Source organism: Bufo gargarizans, chromosome 1 (assembly GCF_014858855.1).
Source record: "Bufo gargarizans isolate SCDJY-AF-19 chromosome 1, ASM1485885v1, whole genome shotgun sequence".
NCBI lineage: Eukaryota > Metazoa > Chordata > Amphibia > Anura > Bufonidae > Bufo > Bufo gargarizans.
This window is the reverse complement of record NC_058080.1, coordinates 493403245-493423484: the sequence shown is the minus strand read 5'-3', so window position 1 is coordinate 493423484 and position 20240 is coordinate 493403245. Positions and strand designations below refer to the sequence as shown.

The 20240-nt window shown below is 41.8% G+C and overlaps 2 protein-coding genes across 9 annotated transcripts in view; one reads left to right on the top strand and one right to left on the bottom strand.

The window, feature by feature from the left end:
- LOC122923369 overlaps nt 1-8723 on the top strand; it is a 198905-nt gene extending 190182 nt beyond the window's left edge. For 2 of the 6 annotated variants that reach the window (XR_006387285.1, XM_044274219.1), the window contains 2 exons: nt 5407-5445; nt 8497-8627. Coding sequence is in view for 3 of the 6 variants with exons in the window: in XM_044274219.1 (XP_044130154.1) it covers nt 5407-5413 (7 nt within the window). In the remaining 3 variants the exon portion in view is untranslated. Of the gene's footprint in view, nt 1-5406; nt 5446-8496 lie in introns of all 6 variants that reach the window. The other 4 variants (XR_006387288.1, XM_044274226.1, XM_044274188.1 and 1 more) reach the window with 4 other exon arrangements.
- A 29-nt stretch (nt 8724-8752) lies between these two features.
- ACIN1 (apoptotic chromatin condensation inducer 1) overlaps nt 8753-20240 on the bottom strand; it is an 84736-nt gene continuing 73248 nt past the window's right edge. For 2 of the 3 annotated variants that reach the window (XM_044274114.1, XM_044274125.1), the window contains 2 exons: nt 17114-17159; nt 16388-16483 (listed from right to left, as the gene is read on the bottom strand). Coding sequence is in view for 1 of the 3 variants with exons in the window: in XM_044274131.1 (XP_044130066.1) it covers nt 10293-10571; nt 10655-10755; nt 10881-11187; nt 11305-11412; nt 14795-14902; nt 15053-15201; nt 15298-15481; nt 15571-15720; nt 16332-16483; nt 17114-17159 (1584 nt within the window). In the remaining 2 variants the exon portion in view is untranslated. Of the gene's footprint in view, nt 10572-10654; nt 10756-10880; nt 11188-11304; nt 11413-14794; nt 14903-15052; nt 15202-15297; nt 15482-15570; nt 15721-16331; nt 16484-17113; nt 17160-20240 lie in introns of those variants that run through there. The other variant, XM_044274131.1, reaches the window with a different exon arrangement.

Here is a 20240-nt window from a genome sequence, read left to right as displayed (position 1 = left end):
TGTGTTCCTTGCCCTTTGAGCCTGGCAAGCTTTTTGGCTCCCATCTAGACAAGCTCCTGGAATCCAATACTGAAGATAAGGTCCTCAACTTCCCTCAAGTCAAAAGAAAAGAAAAAGCAAAGTTTTTTCGTCCCTATAAGGGCCAGGATTATAGAAGATCCAGCTTCAGAGGACGCCCCCACAGGGGAAGATCAAGCAATAGGCCTGGTACAGAGGGATATAAGAAGAAGTCTGAAGATTCCAAGCAGCCCAAAACCGAATTCTGACGCCAAAAGCCAAGTAGGAGGCCGATTGTCCCATTTCTATTGAGAATGGAAACGAATAACGTCAGAGGGATACGTAAAGGAGGGATACGATTTAGAATTCTGCCGGTCTCCTCGAGATCGATTCATCTTGAACGAGAGAAATCAGTGTCTCTTCCATCTTCTGCAAGAGTTCCTGGAAAAGGGTGCTCTAGAACCAGTACCCTTCAGTCAAAAAGGGAAAGGAGTATACTCCAGAATATTCGCTGTCCCCAAATTGGACGGGGGAAACAGACTGATTATAGACCTAAGATACCTGAACCATCACATAAAGAAAATACACTTCAAGATGGAAACAATAAGATCCATCACAGCAGTACTCAAACAGAATCAGTTCCTGGGGTCCTTGGATCTCAAGGACGCATATCTCCATATACCTATAAAGAGTTCAGCGAGAAGATTCTTGAGGGTGGCAATCCAGGTCAAGGGAAGAACCCTTCACTATCAGTTCAAGGCACTTCCATTTGGTCTGTGTTCTGCACCGAGAGTATTTACGAAGATGGCAGTCATCATAGCAGCAGAGTTACGCCTCCAGGGAATCCTCGTCTTTCCCTACCTGGACGATTGACTTATTGCAGCAGATTCCAGAGACATCCTGCAAGCTCATCTCAAGACAGCAATAGAGCTTCTTCAATCCCTGGGCTTCTTAATAAACTGGAAGAAGTCGGACATCACCCCCTCTACCTCCAAGAAGTTCCTGGGTCTCCTAATAGATACAGACTTCATGATGTTATACCTAACTCCAGCAAGAATAGAAATCTTGAGGAAAGAAATAAAGACCCTAATGACCCTACGTTCCCCCACTGTCCGCAGGGTTATGAAGACTTTAGGCCATAGGACAGCAACATCGGATGCGGTACCATGGGCCTTGATACACGCCAGAGATCTTCAGCAGGATATGTTGAGAACCTGGCATCACACTCGGCACAATCTGGAGGCGAGAGTGAATATAAGAACCTCAACTTTACAGAGTCTAAAGTGGTGGCTTTCGTCCAAAAATCTCTCCCGGGGGAAAGTATTCCAGTTCAGATCTCCGGTGGAAATCACCACGGATGCCTCCAGCAGTGGTTGGGGAGCACACTTTCAGGACAAATGGATCCAGGGGGAATGGTCTATGCATCAGAAAAAGCGCTCTTCAAACTACAGGAGAGCTGAAAGCAATATTTCTGGCCCTGCTCCACTTCCAGCCGTTTATCAAAAGAAAATATGTGATGATTCGTTCAGACAATCTTCCAGCGGTGTTCTACCTGAACAAACAAGGAGGTACAAGGAATACTGCACTCCTGAATCTATGCAAGGAGATATTCTTTTGGGCAGAAGGGTATCTCTCAGAAGTAAGAGCGACGCATATAAAAGGTTGCCTGAATATTCGAGCGGATTTCCTGAGTCGGAAGAAGATCAGTCAGTCAGAATGGGAATTGAATCCTGTTATTTTCCAGCAAATTGTAAACAGATGGGGTTGTCCGGATTGGGATCTTATGGCATCCAAGGAAAACAGGAAACTGACCAACTACTGCTCCCTAAACAGGAGGGATCAGCCCACGGTAGTAGATGCGTTCTCCATCAGTTGGAAGCACCTATTTGTCTATCTCTTCCCACCTGTTCCTCTCATCCTGAGGGTTCTGAGGAAGATCCTGCTGGAGAGACCCCAAGCCATCCTAATAGCCCCATTCTGGCCCAGAAGGTCCTGGTTCCCTCTCCTGCTTCAAATGTCGAAGAGAGAATACTGGAAGCTACCGCTAGTTCCCAACTTACTACTTCAAAACGGCCTGTACCATCAACATCTGGACAGGCTACACCTTACGGCCTGGAGACTGAGAGAAGCAGACTAGAACAGGAAGGTCTTACAGAATCTGTGATTTCTATCCTACTATGTTCACGCAAAGATTCCACTAATAAGAAATATGCGAGGATCTGGAAAAAATTTGTGACCTGGTCAACAGAATCTAACTATCCAGAGGTTACAGTCAAGTCCATTTTACAATTCCTCCAAGAGGGTTTCCAGGAAGAGCACTGTACTGGGGGTTGATACTTAAAGCCTTCTCAGATTTCGTCAATTTTATCTTTGAAATATGTAGAGAGTTGAAGGTATTAAAGAGGACCTGTTATCTCTCCTGATATACAATTCTGGGACATCTGTTCGTATGACTGTGTTTTGCCATTTCTTTATTATTTCTACTAGAAGTTATGAATGAATTGCTAGCAGTCTTCATTAAAGTTCAGAAGGTTTTTAACTAGTTGGGGGGAAGGGGGGTATACCTGCACAGTCTGACAATGGCAGCACTGACATAATAAAGTGAGACTGTGCAGGGACATCTCCCAACTGGTTAACAACCCTGGTGAGTGTGAGTGTCTGGTGACTGCGAGTGTCCCTTTAAAGCAGGCATGTCCAAAGTGCGGCCCTCCAGCTGTTGCAAAACTACAACTCCCAGCATGCCTGGATAGCTTACAGCTATTAGGGCATGCTGGGAGATGTAGTTTTGCAACAGCTGGAGGGCCGCACTTTGGACATGCCTGCTTTAAAATAACCGGTCACTGCATACAGCAGGTTCTAGAGCAGGTTGAAATATGATTCAGTAAAACTTGTAATTTATCTATTTAAATCTCTGCTCATTGATCATTGTTCACAGTGTATGTACATTGAGAATGCTATCATTCGCTCATACTTCCCCCAAGGACAATGAAATCAGAACTAGAAGATAGGCCAAAGATGAACTTTTTGGTTTAAAGGCAAAAAGCTTTGTATGGAGGAAAACTAACACTGCACATCACCCTGAACACACCATCCTCACCCTGAAACATGGTGGTGGCAGCACCATGCTCCAAAAGGCTTGAGACTCGGGCAGAGTGTTACCTTCCAGCAGGACAATGATTCTAAACATACAGGTACATCTAAATTATAATATCGAAAAGTTAATTTATTTCAGTCCATATATTATATAGATTCATTACACACACAGTGATCTATTTCAAGTGTTTATTTCTGTTAATCTTGATAATTATGGCTTACAGCTAAATTACAAACCCAAAAGTTAGTATCTCATAAAATTAGATTATATAAGACCAATAAAAAAATAAAATTTAATACAGAAACGTTGTCCTACTGTAAAGTATATGCGATCAATACTTGGTTGGGTCTCCTTTTGCATGAATTACTGCATCAAAGCAATGTAGCATGAAAGCCTGTGGCATTGCTGAGGTATTATGGAAGCCCAGGTTGCTTTGACAGCGTCCTTCAGATAATCTGCATTGTTAGGTCTGGTATCTATCACCTTCCTCTTGACAATATTCCATAGATTCTCTATGGAGTTTAGGTCAGGCAAGTTTGCTGGCCAGTCAAGCACAGTGACACCGTGGTTATTAAACCAGGTATTGGAAGTGTGGGCAGGTACCAAGTCTGGCTGGAAAATGTCAGCATAGAGAAGCATGAAGTGCTCTATAATTTCCTGTTAGACGGCTGCACAAACTTTGGACTTGATATAATAGCGTGAACCTACACCAACAGATAGATGACTGTGGAAACTTCACACAAGACCTCAAGGAACTTGGATTTTGTGCCTCTGAACTCTTCCTCAAGAAAGACTCTGGGACCTTGATTTCTAAATGAAGTACAAAATTAACTTTCATCTGAAAACAGGACTTTGGACTAATGAGCAATAGTCAAGTACTTTTTCTTCTTAGCCCAGGTAAGACGCTTCAGAAATTGTCTCTGGGTCACGAGTGGCTTGACTGCAGGAGTGTGACCGTTGTAGCCTATGTTCTGGATATGTCTGTGTGCAGTGGCTCTTGAAGCTCTGACTCCAGAGGCAGTCCACTCCTTGTAAACCTTAACCCAAATTCTTGAACAATAATTTTTGCTTCCAACTTTCCATTAATTTTCTTTAGCAATGACCTTTTGTGGCTTCCCCATGATTGTGTTGGTCTATCACATAAACTCCCAATAAAATGCATATAAGTTTGTGGGTATAACTGTATCAATCTACTCAGCTCCTCCTGACTTCAGATTGCATTGAATATTATGCAATGCAGGTCCTCTTTAAGGGAGTGTCTAATTTCTGGGGGCACCCGGAAATGCATGCTTCTGGGTTTTTGGAAGTCCAGATGCTGTCATCAGATTTGAAAGTCCACGACCAGACATTATCTGTGGGTTTCTGCTGTATGAAACAGAACATGGCAGCTACTGATGGCCACGACAGAGAGACAGATTCTGGGGAAGTATTTTGTGTTGTACTGTGGGATGGTATTCTGTGCTGCACTATGGTATTATGGACCATCTGCTTGTGTTGCCCCACCTTCTGTCAATTTGGACCCACCTAGGATTTTTCCAGGACCAATTTAAGTTCCCAGTCCACCCATGCCTGGAACCCCTTCCCTTAGGTCTCTAAAACAAATATCTCCTACTAGAAACCAAAGAAGACATTTCCCATCTTAAGTAGTAACAGCCAAGTGTCCTTCAAGGTACTGGGCTGGAAGGCCTTGCGTCGCTTTGGTCAATGCGTCCTGCGCTTTCTGACATCTCACTGGTAAGACGGAAAAGCCATGAAGATTTCAGCCTAAAATAGGCAGTGAATTAGCAAATGAAGGGGCTCTGAACGCTCTGCCCCTCCTCCACCTGGTATGACATAACGTCCCATATCCAGAGGTGAATTATGCCACTGAGCAATGAAAGGGAGGAAGCCATCTACCTACCTTCCAATTCCAGTGGATCGAAACACGGTCAACCCAGCTGGTGAGGGAGATGGAAACTTGGCCAAGTAGCAGAATCCTTACCAGCGCTCATTGAGCGCCCGACCTCTTCTAACAGCTGCTTGGCGGGGCTCCGGGGTGTTGGACCCCCGCCGATCAGGTATTGATGACCTATTCTGAGGATAGATAATCATTATCATTTGTCAGATGACCCCTTTATAAACATCTTTTACAACTATTAAAAACCAGACCTACGAGTTTCAGACATAGTATGACTTGTCCTTAATGATGTTTTATAATTAAGGACAATATAAATCGTCCGCCTCTAAAACATATCACTGTTTTTATTTTCATATTTTATTTAAGCTATGGGTTTAGTGATCAGCACCTCAAAACCATTTTGTTCTTCTCTTCACAGTGATTAAAGGACAAGTAACACTATGTCCAAAACGTGTAGGTATGTTTTTTTAATTATTGAACAAGATGTTTTTAAGGATTTTCCAATGAAATAGTAAAGCTTTTATAGAGTGCTGTAGATTTAAAAAAAAAATAATTTAATTTGTTAATTCTGGGTACCCCCGCCTGCACCAGGGACCCGTAGCCTTGATAAGGTAAGCTGCACTGAGGTAACCTATAAAAAGATGTAGAGAGATGTGTCCCGCTTCTTATGCTGCAGGTTTTTTTGTTCAAAGACATGGATTTGGGCTGTTCCTCATCAAATATCCACAGAAAAGTACTAGGGTAGCACAGTATGCACACCGCAAACTTCCAGAAGCCCACCAGTTTCACTTAGGAGGCTTGACTAGATGTAGCTAATCCCAGTACTTTGTTGCTCAGGACAACCAGACCAATTTTCTAGTCCTCTCCTACAATCCTTTATGCAGGAAAAAGGGAAGGAACGTGCAATAGTGAAGTACTGCTGAAGGGAATGTCATAAAAAAAAAAAAAAATGCTTTATTATGTAAAACTAAAATATTTGGTATCATCACGTCCGTAACAACCTGCTCTATAAAAATTGCACATAATCTAACCTGTCAGATGAACATTGTAAATAACAAAAAATAAAAACAGTGGCAAAACAGCTATTTATTGTTACCTTGCCTCACAAAAAGTGCAATATAGAGCAACCAAAAATCATATGTACCCTAAAATAGTACCAACAAAGCTGCCACCTTATACCATAGTTTCCAAAATGTTTTTTTTTTTTGGAGTTTCTAGTCTAGGGGTGCATCAGGGGGTCTTCAAATGTGACATGGCAGCTTAAAATTATCCCAGTGAAATCTACTTTCCAAAAACCATATGGCGTTCCTTTCCTTCTGCGCAATGCTGTCTGCCTGTACAGCAGTTTAAAACCACATATGGGGCGTTTCTGTAAACTACAGAATCAGGGCAATAAATATTGAGTTTTGTTTGGCTGTTAACCCTTGCTTTGTTAGTGGGGGAAAAAATTATTAAAATGAAAAATCTGTCAAAATAGTGAAATTCTGAAATTTTATTGCCATTTTTTCTTGTGGAACACCTAAAGGGTTAACAAAGCTTGTAAAATCAGTTTTGAATACCTTGAGGGTGTAGTTTCTAAAATGGGGTCATTTTGGGGTGGTTTCTATTAAGTAAGCCTCACAAAGTGACTCCAGACCTGAACCTTAAAAAGTGGGTTTGGGAAATTTTCTGAACAATTTCAAGATTTGATTCTAAACTTCTAACGTCCCCAAAAAATAAAATGGCATTCACAAAATTATCCAAACATGAAGTAGACATATGGGGAATGTAAAGTAATAACTAATTTTGGAGTTATTACTATCTATTGTAAAAGTAGAGAAATTGAAATTAACTAATTTTTCAAAATTTTTGGTAAATTTATTTTTTATAAATAAAAATGAAATTTCTTGACTCAATATGTGACGAGTACAATATGTGACGAGAAAATAACGGCCTGGATAAGTAAAAATGTTTTAAAGTTATTACAACATAACGTGACACGTCAGATTTGTAAAAGTCAGCCTAAGATTTAAGGTGAAAAGTGGCTCGGTAGTGTAGGGGTTAAGCTGGAAAAACCTTAATATTCCTCCATGGAAACTGCCCAGTCTGGGTTTCACCGCCGATTCATCAGGTGCATCTTTCTTTCCTCCTGCATTATTTAATTATATCCTCTACTTACTCTTGCATTCATATATATCGTTATATGACCCTCATTGCGGACTTTTAGACCACATTCAGCCAATGACTAGGATTTGTCTTTTACCTCATGCCATCATGTGACTAAATCCACCAGTCAAGATGGGAAACCTCACCCAGAGGCATCTAGGTGAATACTGGTGGGGGCGGGCTTCTTGAAGTTTGCTGTGTGCACACTCTGCAACTGCATTATCTTTCAGTGGATATATTGATGAGGAACGTCAGAAATCTGTGTTCGTGGATATGAACTGTTAGAAAACCCACTTCAAGTGGGCAGAGGTCACATTTAGTGGACTGAAACAAACATTGCTATTTATACGGGTTTCCTGTCCAGCACGAGGTCCTCTCCATGGGTTCCATTAGAGGCAACAATGTCTATCCCTGTACCACATTGACCATCCATTCTGAGCCCCTGTGATAAATCTGGTACAGGTCAAAAAACAGCCTGAGCGTCCTCCATCTTAAGAATAAGGAAATCTGTGCCAATGTTCTATGAATGTCACTCAAGATTACTGAACGACAGGTCATGTACAGTGACCCTACCATGATTAACAGAGCCGTCAGAATAAGGCTACTTTCACATCTGCGCTTTCCCTTTCCCCTATTCAGATCAGTCATAGGATCTCAATAGCGGGGGGGGGGAAGAACAATTCTGGTTTGTCCCTATTCATTGTCAATAGGGACAAAACTGAATTGAATGAAACGGAGTGAACCACAATGCATTCCGTTCTGTCCCCATTGCGGACAGAATAAGGCTACATGCACACTAGATGTCGCCCCCCACCCAAAAAAGGACGACATCCATTTTTTGAAGATCCATTGTAACAATGCCTAGAACGGTCAAGAATAGGACAGGTTCTATTTTTTTGTGGGGCTACGGAACGGACAATACTGATGGTGTCGAGCAAGACGGATCCGTCGTGACTAACAATGTACAGTTTATGGGGACAGATCCGTTTTCTATTGTGTCTGACTTTCAATGGAGTTCACGATGTATCCGTCATGGCTATATAATACAACTGGATCCAAGCAAACATGCTGATGTGACAGTAGCATACTATAACTAGAGGGGACTAAACCGGGCAGAACTGCTGCTATATATTTAGTGGCCGTCTTGAGTCTCATCTTTGTTTGTGTTGGCATTAGCGCTTTGGATCATCACCAAGACACACGTAACAAACCACTCTAGAAGTTGCTACTTTCTACAGCACTTAAAAGTGTAGCTCTGGTTAAACAGAACGGTCAATGTAGAAAACATTTTATCAAATGTGACAAGTGTCAGAGCAGATATTCCCCCTATACACAACTTAATGTGTCTGTCTCCTTCCAATAGGTATCCGGCTGAAATAAACAAATGGGCAATTGAATATGTCAACCAGCAAGGGATTCGCAGAACATATCCAGTACAGAAGAAAAGGCAGCAATATCTTGAGTGTGCCAAGGATCAATCCTGCGCCTGCCTTTTATGTGATGTCCCAGGGAATAGCAGTTGACCAAGAGCTTTTCTTCCAAGCTGTTCAGGCTCATGTAGGATTTTAATAAAATTAGTGTTTCACTTTTTGTGCTTGTAGAGAATGTGCAACATCCAGTGGGAAGTAATAGAGTTTATTGCATATTTACATTTACTTTTATGGTATACTCTAGGCAGGTGTATACAGTACAAAAACCCAAAGGCCAAAGCTCAAGGACTGCATATCTCTTGTGGTGATAATTTATATATACGCTAATGTACTACGGGGCTATACTTACAAAATGCTGCAATCACATCTTTCTCAGGAGGCTTTTACACATCTGTAGGGGAAAAGCTTGTGTTTCTTTGTAAGCCACAATGATGTTGGTGCAGGACTTCTGCCTATACTTCTTACATGGAAAAGGGGACTTTACCAATAAGCACCTAGCAAATACGGGGCTTCTTCAGAAGAGCTTGCATCAAAGCAACTGAAACTACGCCCTCAGTTCCTTCTTTTAACCCACCTCAAGCAATTCCAACAGTGTTATGTACAGTATAAAACAAATCATGTGCATCAATATAAAATCAATAATTTAGACAGTTTCACTAACAGAATTTTCTTATACGATGCCGCCACCAAAACTTTCCATTTTACAATATATACTCTTTTTAATATAGAAAGTCTGAAGTGTGTAACTTATCAGATTCCAGTTTTAAACTGGATTTATGTGAAGTACACATGTTTTTATTTCACTCCTATAAAAGGTCATGTTATTTAAAAAAAAAAATAAAAGAAGAAACCTTATTCTTAATAGAAATCAAGAATGTTAGTGGCCTTTGACCCAAGTGGACACATTTTCAGCCCCATGGTTCACAAGCCACCAACACTCCATGAACAGGGTTAAAAAAAAAAAATTGTAATTTATGTATAACCACATCTCAAAATATATGACAAAACACATACAGTAACAGACACCAGCATATTCCTAACCAATATTAGTACATCCATTTGCAATACTGGATGACTGAGGAGAGATTAAAACCAAGTAGGCAGGTCAGGGTGCATGATCTGTGCTAAAAAACAAACCATCTAGTATACACTGCATGTTGTGCCTCAGACAGGTAAGACATCGCAAATATAAAACTAATGCAGAATTTTATTTTCTGATAATCCACTTCATTTATAATAAAAAATAAAAGGAACACAATAAAAAAAAAAAATATATAATAATAATAGTAGGGTAAGATGCCACATGTGGCAAAAGTAGAATGAAGTAACCAATTGCCCGACATTTTGACAGGCGCACAGTTACATAGAGACGAGCCTCATTGCACAAACTTTTCAGGAGAGTCCAATGATGAACCAATGATCATCTGAATGATAATCCTCAAAACAGTTAGAATTAAAGAATTTGGAAAAAGAAAAAGGAAAGAGGGGACAAGTAGGCAGACAAGGTTCCAAGGATGGGAGTCTGAATACAGACAGAGCATCATGAATCCTACTGAAGGATACAGTCTCCTTGCCTAAGTGTTTCTTACAAAAGAAACAATTTGCTTGTGAAGGAGCATGGTGAGTAATGCTCCTTTAAACGCCTACAGTTATAAAAACTTTATCGCCACCTGCCCTGGACAGGCGTATAGCAGCCGAGTGGACAGTCAGGAAAAGCCTCAGACTAGAGTCAGCGTCGTCCTCCCCTATCTCTCACTGGTGTACTCCTGCTGCGACTCCTGCTGTGCCTTTTAGGATCCCTACGTTCTCGCTCACGAGGATGTTCTCTGCTGTGCTCTCGCCTTTTCTCTCTCTCGGCCTCACGTGCCCGCTCTCGGTTTCGCTCAACCTCCTTCTCCCTTTCCTTTGCTCGCTCCTTTCTTTCTTCCTCTTCAAGCTCTTCCTGTTCTTTACGGCGCTTCTCTCTTTCTTTCGCTCGCTCCGCCCTATCTGCTACTTTCTTTACAATCTGCAAGAAGAGATGATGGCAAAGTTACACCTTCTCAAGTCAAGCATTCAAACCAAGTTTAATCCCATTGACATACTTCATACCTGATCATCTGTGAGGGGCAACCAATATATACAAGGGGCAGCTTTGGTTTTATGGAATAAGTCATCCAAGAGTTTAGCTGGAGGTTCCTCTTGAACTTTCTCTGCAAATGGAATAAAAACCAATAAACTCAAAGAAAGTTGAGAAAAAGAGGGGACAGTTGCATGTAAGCTACAGAGACCACCAGTGCAAGTACATAAGCAAGGCAGCGCAGAACAATGTGACTACCTTTCTTTTCATTCTTTTTCTCTTTGGACTTTGCATGCTCTTTACGCCGTCTGTCTCTGGAACGTGACCTGGGAGCCTCCCGAATTTTATCTCTATCCCACTCTCGTTCCGATCGAGTACGTTCCCTCCTCTCCATCTCACGCTCCCTCTCAGCCCACTGTTCTCTCACACCACGTTCATGTTCCCGGTGTTCACCGCGTAATGGAGGGGCATATGCATGTGAATGAGAGTGTGTGTGTTGGTGAGGGGGCTCTTCTGGTTTAGGTTCAGGTGGTCTCTCTGGAAGAATACCTCTGTGGAAGTCCAGCTAAAGGGTATGATAATCACAGTAAGTATGCTGAAAACAAGGAAAGAAGACCAGCCAAAACATGGGGACTAAACATCACCTTTATAAAATGTACATGTATGATCTGGAAAGTTTTACCTCATCTTGTTCTGCAAAGTCTACAGATAAGAATTTAGGATTGGATTGGGGCCATTTCACTCCATGCAGAGAATTCCTTGTAGCAACAGCTTCTTCTACTGTAGAATACTAGGGAAACAAGAGAAATTTAGCACAGAGATGGCATAAAGCCTACAAAGAATTGTCTAAAGGCCAAGTACACGGTCATCATTCTAAAGCTGCTGACATGGTATGTCTTTTTCGAATTGCAAATAACATTGAAGGGTATTATTTCTTCCTCATTTGGCAATAGATCAGGCTGAAAGGTAACTGAAGAAAATGTTGACAAATGCCAAATAAAAAGGAAAACTTAAGCAAGGACAAGCGTAAAACTGATGCTCAGCAGGAGAGTAAGTGAACACTGATGGCAGCTTTTCCATTCACATGGCAGTAAGCCGTTTGGCCAATCAGTATCCCCCTCGACTCTCCCCCATACACACTGAAGAGTGCATAAATTCCAAATACAGATAGGGGACAAATACAAGGTTAGGGTCCATTCACACGATCCGCAAAACACTAATACCGGCAATGTGCACATGGCAGGCACTATAATAGAAAAGGTCTATTCTTATAGCGGACAAGAATAGGACATTTTTTTTTTTGGGCGTAGACCGGAAGTTCGGATAGCACTCTGTGCTGTCCGCATCTTTTACCGCCCCATTGAAAATGAATGTGTCCGCACCCGTTCCGCATAATTGCAGAATGGATCCGGAACATTCATACGGACGTCTGAATAGAGCCTTAGACACCTCTGGTGGTGGCTCATCCCCAATGTGGAAAGGAGGGTCACACACATTGGAAATCTGAAAGCCTGATTCTTCTTGTCCTTAAAGGATAACTGTCACACTTAGACCCTAATTTCAATTTTCATATATGTAGTTACTAATAACATGATATTCCAGAATCAGTTACTATTAGACTGACTTACCCCATATTTAATAAGATTCAGCCCTTAGCAACCAGTCTGCATAAAACTGCAATTTCACTATTCAGTTAAGATGGCCGCCACTGCCCTCCCTCTGAGGCTAATCCTGCCTGCCCTCACTAGCCAGTAACAATAGCCCCCCAAAAGTGTCAGTAACCAGAGCCCTCCCCCTAAAGGGTTAATCTCCTGCAGCACAAAGGGGTCCTCTTACCACATGTTGCTTTCATTTATACACTGAGCAGATGGCAGATCTCCCTTCCCTGCTCCAACTCTGCATTCTCCAGCTCTGCTGAGTGAGGGAGCGTCTGCCAAGCGCAGGGACAGGGAGAAGTGCACACAGCCCAGGCACTGTTAGCTGCTGGGGAGGACCTGGCTTTAATCATTTACTTACAGTCCCTGGCTGTCTAATCTGACCACGTGCTTCTGCGTCCTCCATCCTAAGGACCCTGCATAGCAACCTGATTTTAAGCACAGGTAAAAATAGGCAGTACAGGGAACAAAACTGTGGAATTAAGGGGTAATTGAATACACAGTGAAAAGTGGAAATAGGGCCACCAAGGAGATATTAACCACCTCCGGACCGCCTAACGCAGATGTGCGGTCCGGAGGTGGCGGCCCTCCGCAGAGTCACGCATATATGCGTCATCTCGCGAGGTTTTGGGGTGTCATTTTACATATACCCATGCTGGGTGAGAAAAATATCTTGGTCAAATGCCAACTTTGTATAAAAAAAATGGGAAAAGTTGTCTTTTGCCAAGATATTTCTCTCACCCAGCATGGGTATATGTAAAATGACACCCCAAAACACATTCCCCAACTTCTCCTGAGTACGGCGATACCAGCATGTGTGACACTTTTTTGCTGCCAAGGTGGGCAAAGGGGCACATATTCCAAAGTGCACCTTTTGGATTTCACCGGTCATTTTTTACACATTTTGATTGCAAAGTTCTTCTCACACATTTGGGCCCCTAAATTGCCAGGGCAGTATAACTACGCCACAAGTGACCCCATTTTGGAAAGAAGACACCCCAAGGTATTCCGTGAGGGGCATGGCGAGTTCCTAGAATTTTTTATTTTTTGTCGCAAGTTAGTGGAATATGAGACTTTGTAAGAAAAAAATAAAATCATCATCATTTTCCGCTAACTTGTGACAAAAAATAAAAAGTTCTATGAACTCACTATGCCCATCAGCGAATACCTTAGGGTGTCTACTTTCCGAAATGGGGTCATTTGTGGGGGTTTTCTACTGTTTGGGCATTGTAGAACCTCAGGAATCATGACAGGTGCTCAGAAAGTCAGAGCTGTTTCAAAAAGCGGAAATTCACATTTTTGTACCATAGTTTGTAAATGCTATAACTTTTACCCAAACCATTTTTTTTTTTTGCCCAAACATTTTTTTTTTATCAAAGACATGTAGAACAATAAATTTGGCGAAAAATGTATATATGGATGTCGTTTTTTTTTTGCAAAATTTTACAGCTGAAAGTGAAAAATGTCATTTTTTTGCAAAAAAATCGTTACATTTTGATTAATAACAAAAAAAGTAAAAATGTCAGCAGCAATAAAATACCACCAAATGAAAGCTCCATTAGTGAGAAGAAAGGGAGGTAAAATTCATTTGGGTGGTAAGTTGCATGACCGAGCGATAAACGGTGAAAGGAGTGTAGTGCCGAAGTGTAAAAAGTGCTCTGGTCATGAAGGGGGTTTCACCTAGCGGGGCTGAAGTGGTTATTCACCACAATACTCCAAAAAAAAAAAAAAAAAAAAAAGACAGTTATACTTTAACACAGGGGTAGGCAACCTCCGGCACTCCAGCTGTTGTGAAACTACAACTCCCAGTATGCATACTTGTCCTGCTCTTCTAAAAACTCTCATAGAAATGAATGGAGCATGCTGGGAATTGTAGTTTCACAACAGCTGGAGTGCCGAAGGTTGCTGATCCCTGCTTTAACATGTGATGCAGGGAGAAAGATGGGAAATCCCTATTGAAGTTGGCAGATTTGGCTGTCATTAACCCAATGAGGGACGTTTATCAAAAAATTGTTGCTCCCATAATTAAAAGACTTAACACAACACACATCGTCAGACGATATCAAATTAATTCATAAAGCAAACTGTCCAGTGGCAGGTATCAAAGCTTAAAGTTTTAATCTTGCATGGATTCTGAGGATCCTCTTGGCGTGTAAAGTTATGATTTTTTTTTGCAGTATTAGCAAATAATTCAATGAATTAAATAGCAAACTTCGGGACTCATTATAAATGATACAAGATGCACAGTGCTATGGGAGATGATGTACATAAAAGCCCTAAAAAGTGGATTAGCCACTTTAAAAGGAATCTATTCACTCCTATAATACTCATTTACTTCAGAATTACACAGACATTCTGAAGTGGATTTTTAGGACGCACGAATCCTTGTCAGATCTCAGATCTATTTAACCTTTGCAGTTTGTGATGTGAAATCTGGTGATATCTTTAACTAGCAGAACACCCCCCCCCCCCCCCAAAAAAAAACAAAACACTATCATAAGGGGAAAAAAACCTTACCGTGACATAACAATGAGATTTAATCTTGTCTATCCAGAAATGTTCATCTACAATGGTACCAGTACGCGAGAGCAGTTCTTTGAGTTGCCCCAAAGTGAAAGGTCGGACCTGTAGAGTAAATTATTTATATATTTAAAACAAAGAAGATATCACTAGCAGCAGTAACTCTACTACACAAATTCCTCCCCCCCCCCACCCAAAAAAAATAAAAAATACAAAAAAAAAAAAAGACGCTCTTAATAACCTATACTGACTCACCAGATTACATATATGTACAATACAGCTTGGCTTCCGTCGAGGGGGTGAGGGTTGCTGGGATGCAGTGCGCACTGGGTCGTCAATTGTAATAGAGACATTTGTCTTTTGCTGACTGATTGACCGCCTCAATAGAGTATCTCCCAACGTGACTTGAAGTGGGGGGAAAAAATGTGAAAATTAAAAAAAAAAAAATATCTCTTCCTAAACTACTGTTAAGTCGCTGGCTTCCTAGAGATTTATCTTACCTCTGACCTCTGCCTGTGCTGGGCTTTCTGGTAATGGCTTTTTGACTTCTTGTTCACTGGGAGGAGGTGGCTCTACCTCCATAGGAGCAGGTTCTTGTACAGCGGTAGGTGCTTCCTCTGACTGATTCTGGTATGTCACCTCATCCTCTTCTTGCCCATTTTCTTGCACCTCAGCTGGCACAACCTGGATATACAGAGAAATCACAAATTTAATTCTGTCCATAACCTTTACATCAACAACCTGGTATAACGATTCAGAAAACCCATTGCTACCTGTGTGACTGTCCTGCATATTTTCAGCCCTTTGTCATGGGAATTGTCATCTCCGTTGCGTTCACTTTCATCTTCAGAAATACGAGCATCCTCAGCATGGAGATCCACCACTGCCTCTTGCTTGATTTCTTTAATCTCAGGGATTAAACTCTTAAGAGGACAATCAAAGTGTTCATTTGTAAGTCTAACAGTAAAGTACCGGTATATAAAATCCAATTAACCTTTCAACCCCAATGTTACATTCCAGATATTACCTACTACTCAGACGTACAAAACTAGATCTGAAACTACTGCAGTACTATGGAAGCCAAATCTGAGAACCAGACTAGAAGAAATGAACACTTTGCTATTCCATGTCAGCATAGTGTTGAGCAACGCGAGCTTCAGATGCTACATCCGAAGTCGCTTCGCTCAAAACTTTGAACTACTGTACAGAGATTTGTCTCAGTGCAGTATTAGAATGTACGGGCTCCAATGGCCCAAAGTAAGTTATTCACAAAGTCGCTCATGACTTTCTTGAATAACTTCGGTAGTGGATTTTTAAAGCTGAAAACCACTTGAAAAACCGAACTTTGCTTTGGTTCTGACTAGTACCTCGAAATCGAAGCCGAGTTCGGAGCCCATACATACATTCTAATACTGTACAGAGATAAAACTTCATACAGTATTATTCCAAACGACATGAATTTACTTACAAGTGATACCACATTACGGAAACACAACACGTTACATGTGCAACTATCCCACAGAATGGAACGTACCTTCAGCGACTCTGTAGAGATACTGATTGAGGGCTTTTTCTGTGTAGTAGCGGTGCTGGCGCCCCACCGCCTCCTTCGCGCAGGGTGTGCTGCCTCGCTGTCACTGTTTATAGTAGACACTGGAGAAGGCTGACTGGAACACTTTGCAGCCGCTTTCAGAAGACATGAAAATAACATTTTATATCAGTCCCGAAAACATTTTCTATAGAAGAGAACAGCAATTTTAAATCATGCCCTTGGGTTCCCCATCTGATGAACGCTCAATATTTTTGCTCTATGTCTCAAGAATCCATAAACTATACACAATTTAGCTTTACAACTTTAACTCCACAAAGTTTCTCTGAACTTGTTTTTTTTTGTTGTGACACAAATGCAAAGATGAAGTCATTTAGCCCAAAAGTCTATATTATAAAGGGGTTGCCAGGCCTTTAATAAGCGATAACCTATCCCCGGGTTAGGCCATCACTAGGTGATCAGTGTAGTTCTGACAGCCTGCCAATATGCCATTCAGATCTCGTTCTGTCGCCCAAGTCATAGCTCTGACACCCTTGTAGTGGAGAGTGTTACTTCAGTGCTGTTCGGACACTGACCAGCTAGTGACAGGCCACCATTTGTTAAAAGATGGACAATCCCCGAAACGTGTAGGCAACTCTCAATTTCAATGTTCTCTATTGATTAGATACAGAGACCATAATGGGAGCCACATTTCTATAGAAGACTACTCTCTAAAGAAAATATACAAACTAAAAAAAAAAAATTATGTAACACAAATGGCTACTTACATATAACCGAGATCTTCCTCTTAAACGTTTTTGGTGGTGTTGTACTCTAAAGGAAAGGGACAAAGGGCAGAGAGAAAGGAGGAAGGAGGTGGAGGCAATATGGCACCCCAGGGGAGAAAGACATTGTCAGTCAATTAAAAACAAACCATTACAGAGAATAAATTATAAGCAAAGGGTGGGAGGAAAAAAAAAAAAGAAAAGAAAGAAAAACCGCGCAGATAAATTAAGACAATCCCTCCACACGTACAGTACATTACAGAACACAAGATGGGATGGAGTTAGTGACATCTTTCACACTTCCTCAGGTCCTTTCTAGGTCCCCGGGGCAGACAGCAAGGGGCTTACCCAGCCCAAAATGCAGCATAATACAGTACCAGCAAAGTGAAAGATTCCACCAATCTCATTCCTACTTAGCTTTTTTTTTCCTTTCGTGTAGATTTTGAAATCTGCGTCATGTCAATGTCATGTCTGTGCAATTCAGCACCTTATGTACAGTGGATTTGACCATAGATTTCAATGGCGTTTTGTCAAACAGAAAATATACATAAAACACTGGACAAGAAATGCACAAAAATCATGATAAATAGTATGGATTTGTGCGCGTTTTGGGTGTAGATTTCTTGCAATTTTTCTGCAGACAAATCTGCACCGTGTGTAGGTACCACAAGGCCAGGTTCAGACATGACTGACTAGATGTAGATTTTCCATCGATGACTTTCAGCATTGTACCAGCAACGTGGATGAGATTTTTGGAATTCTCATCCACACTTTGCATACAAAAAATAAAATGACCTAATAAAATAAATTAACCTACAGTGCAGATGTGATGTCTGCAGCATGTCAATTTATACCGCAGATCTCTCCTGCGGATTTTACCCTTTGCAATGGAGAAGGTGAAGTCTGCTGGCTTTTCCACAAAAATAAAAAAGCTGTGCTTCTCTCATGCTATTCAACTTCACTTTGGGCGCTACAGAGAACCAGAAAAAAGGTGCCCTAGCTTACAGTATATAGCAGGGATGGCCACCCTGTGGCTCTCCAGCTGTTGCAAAATTACAACTCCCAGCATGCCCAGGCTGTCTACAGCCATCAGCCTACAGCAGGGCATGGTGGGAATTGTAGTTATACAACAGATGGAGAGCCACAGGTTGGCCAGCCCTGGTATATAGTAATAATGCCTGCCACCCTTAAAGGGGTTGTCCATGATTTTGATGGCCTGTCCTCAGGCCATCAATATGGGATTGGCGGGGTCAGTCCCCTCACAACCTTGCAATCAGCTATATAGTTGCTGCCAGAACTACACAGCTCTGCGCTGTCCCACTGAAGTGAACGGTAGCTGCACTGCAGTGACTAGCAACTCCACTCACTACAAGGTGAACAGAGCTGTGCAATTCTGGCGATGGCGCAACAACTACACAGCTGATTGTGGGGGTGTGACCTCCACCAATCATAGGCTACTTTCACACTTGAATTATGGGTGGATCAGTCATAGATCGGCAAAAACGGATCCGTTACAAGAATACAACCGCATGCATCTGTCATGAACGGATCCGTTTGTATTATCTGTAACACAGCCAAGACGGATCCGTCATGAACTCCATTGAAAGTCAACGGGAGACTGATCAGTTTTCTATTGTGCCAGAGAAAACGGATCCGTCCCCATTGACTTACACTGTGTGCCAGGACGGATCCGTTTGGCTCAGTTTCGTCAAGCGGACAGCAAAATGCTTCAGGCAGCGTTTTGGTGTCCGCCTCCAGAGCGGAATGGAGACTGATCGGAGGCAAACTGATGCATTCTGAGCGGATCCTTTTCCATTCAGAATGCATTACGGCAAAACTGAGCTTGTGAGAGCCCTGAACGGATCTCAGAAACCGAAAAGACATAACACCAGTGTGAAAGTAGCCTTACATTTATGGCATATCCTGAGGATAGGTCTTCAATATCAAAATCCCAGAGATCACATTTAGGCTACATGCACACGACCGTATGTGTTTTGCGTTCCGTATGGCATCCGTTTTTTTTGCGGATCCATTGTAATAATGCCTATCCTTGCTCGCAAACTAGGAAAAATTAGAACATGTACTATTATTTTTTGCGGAGCAACGGAACGGACATGATGCGGACAGCACACAGTGTTCATTGAAATGAATGGGTCGGCATCCTATGTGCAAAAAAACCCCCCCAAAAACGGATCGGACACGGAAACAAAATACGGACGTGTGCATGAGGCCTTAAGGATAAGGACACAAGAAACGTTCACAAACCAGTGAATTTGGCAAAACTGCCAAGGTTCTCAAATGCGTCTCACTGGGCCACGTAATGGCTGATCGCTGCCAGGAAAACAACTGAAAATAATGCTGTATGAAGCACTGCATCACCTGCAGTAAGTCCATCCCACCCAGTGTCCTGTAGAGTACCAGCTTTTAAATCAGAAAATCAAAAGAAAAACAAAAAGTCTTAGGCTGGATTCTCATGTTTTGTTAGTGTGCCGAAGGGAGGTGGGGGTGCACAAGTTACCGCAAACAGCAGTGGCATTACTATGTGGTGAAACAAAAAGTAATAAAAAATAATTCACCTGTAAAAACGGCACAGCCAAAAACCAGAGCAATCCATAGGAAAATGCATATAGTTTGCTGAATGGTTTTCGGCTGTTCGACACACTATAAGGCTCTATTCACACGTCCGTAGTGTATTGCGGATCCGCAATACACCCGGACGGCACCCCCATAGAACTGCCTATTCTTATCCGCAATTGCGGACAATAGGACATGCTCTATTTTTTTTTTCTAGAGCTGCGGACCGGAAGATCAGGACCACGCTCCGAAAATGCAGATAGCACACTGTGTGCTGTCCGCATCTCTTCCTGCCCCACAGCGAACGAAATGGGTCTGGATTTGTTTCGGAAGGATCCGGACCCATTCTACGGACGTGTGAATGGACCCTTACAGTGTGAACCCAGCCTTAAGAAATTTTGATTATAATTATAAATAAAAAAAAAAAAAAAAAAAAAAAAGAAAGAAAAATTAAATAAAAAAAAACCCCCAACAGAATGAGAGAAATTGAAATAGATAAAAAGAAACCAACGATTAATCAGAGGATTGATGAAGTGTCCTGGGTACCCCGTGTGTC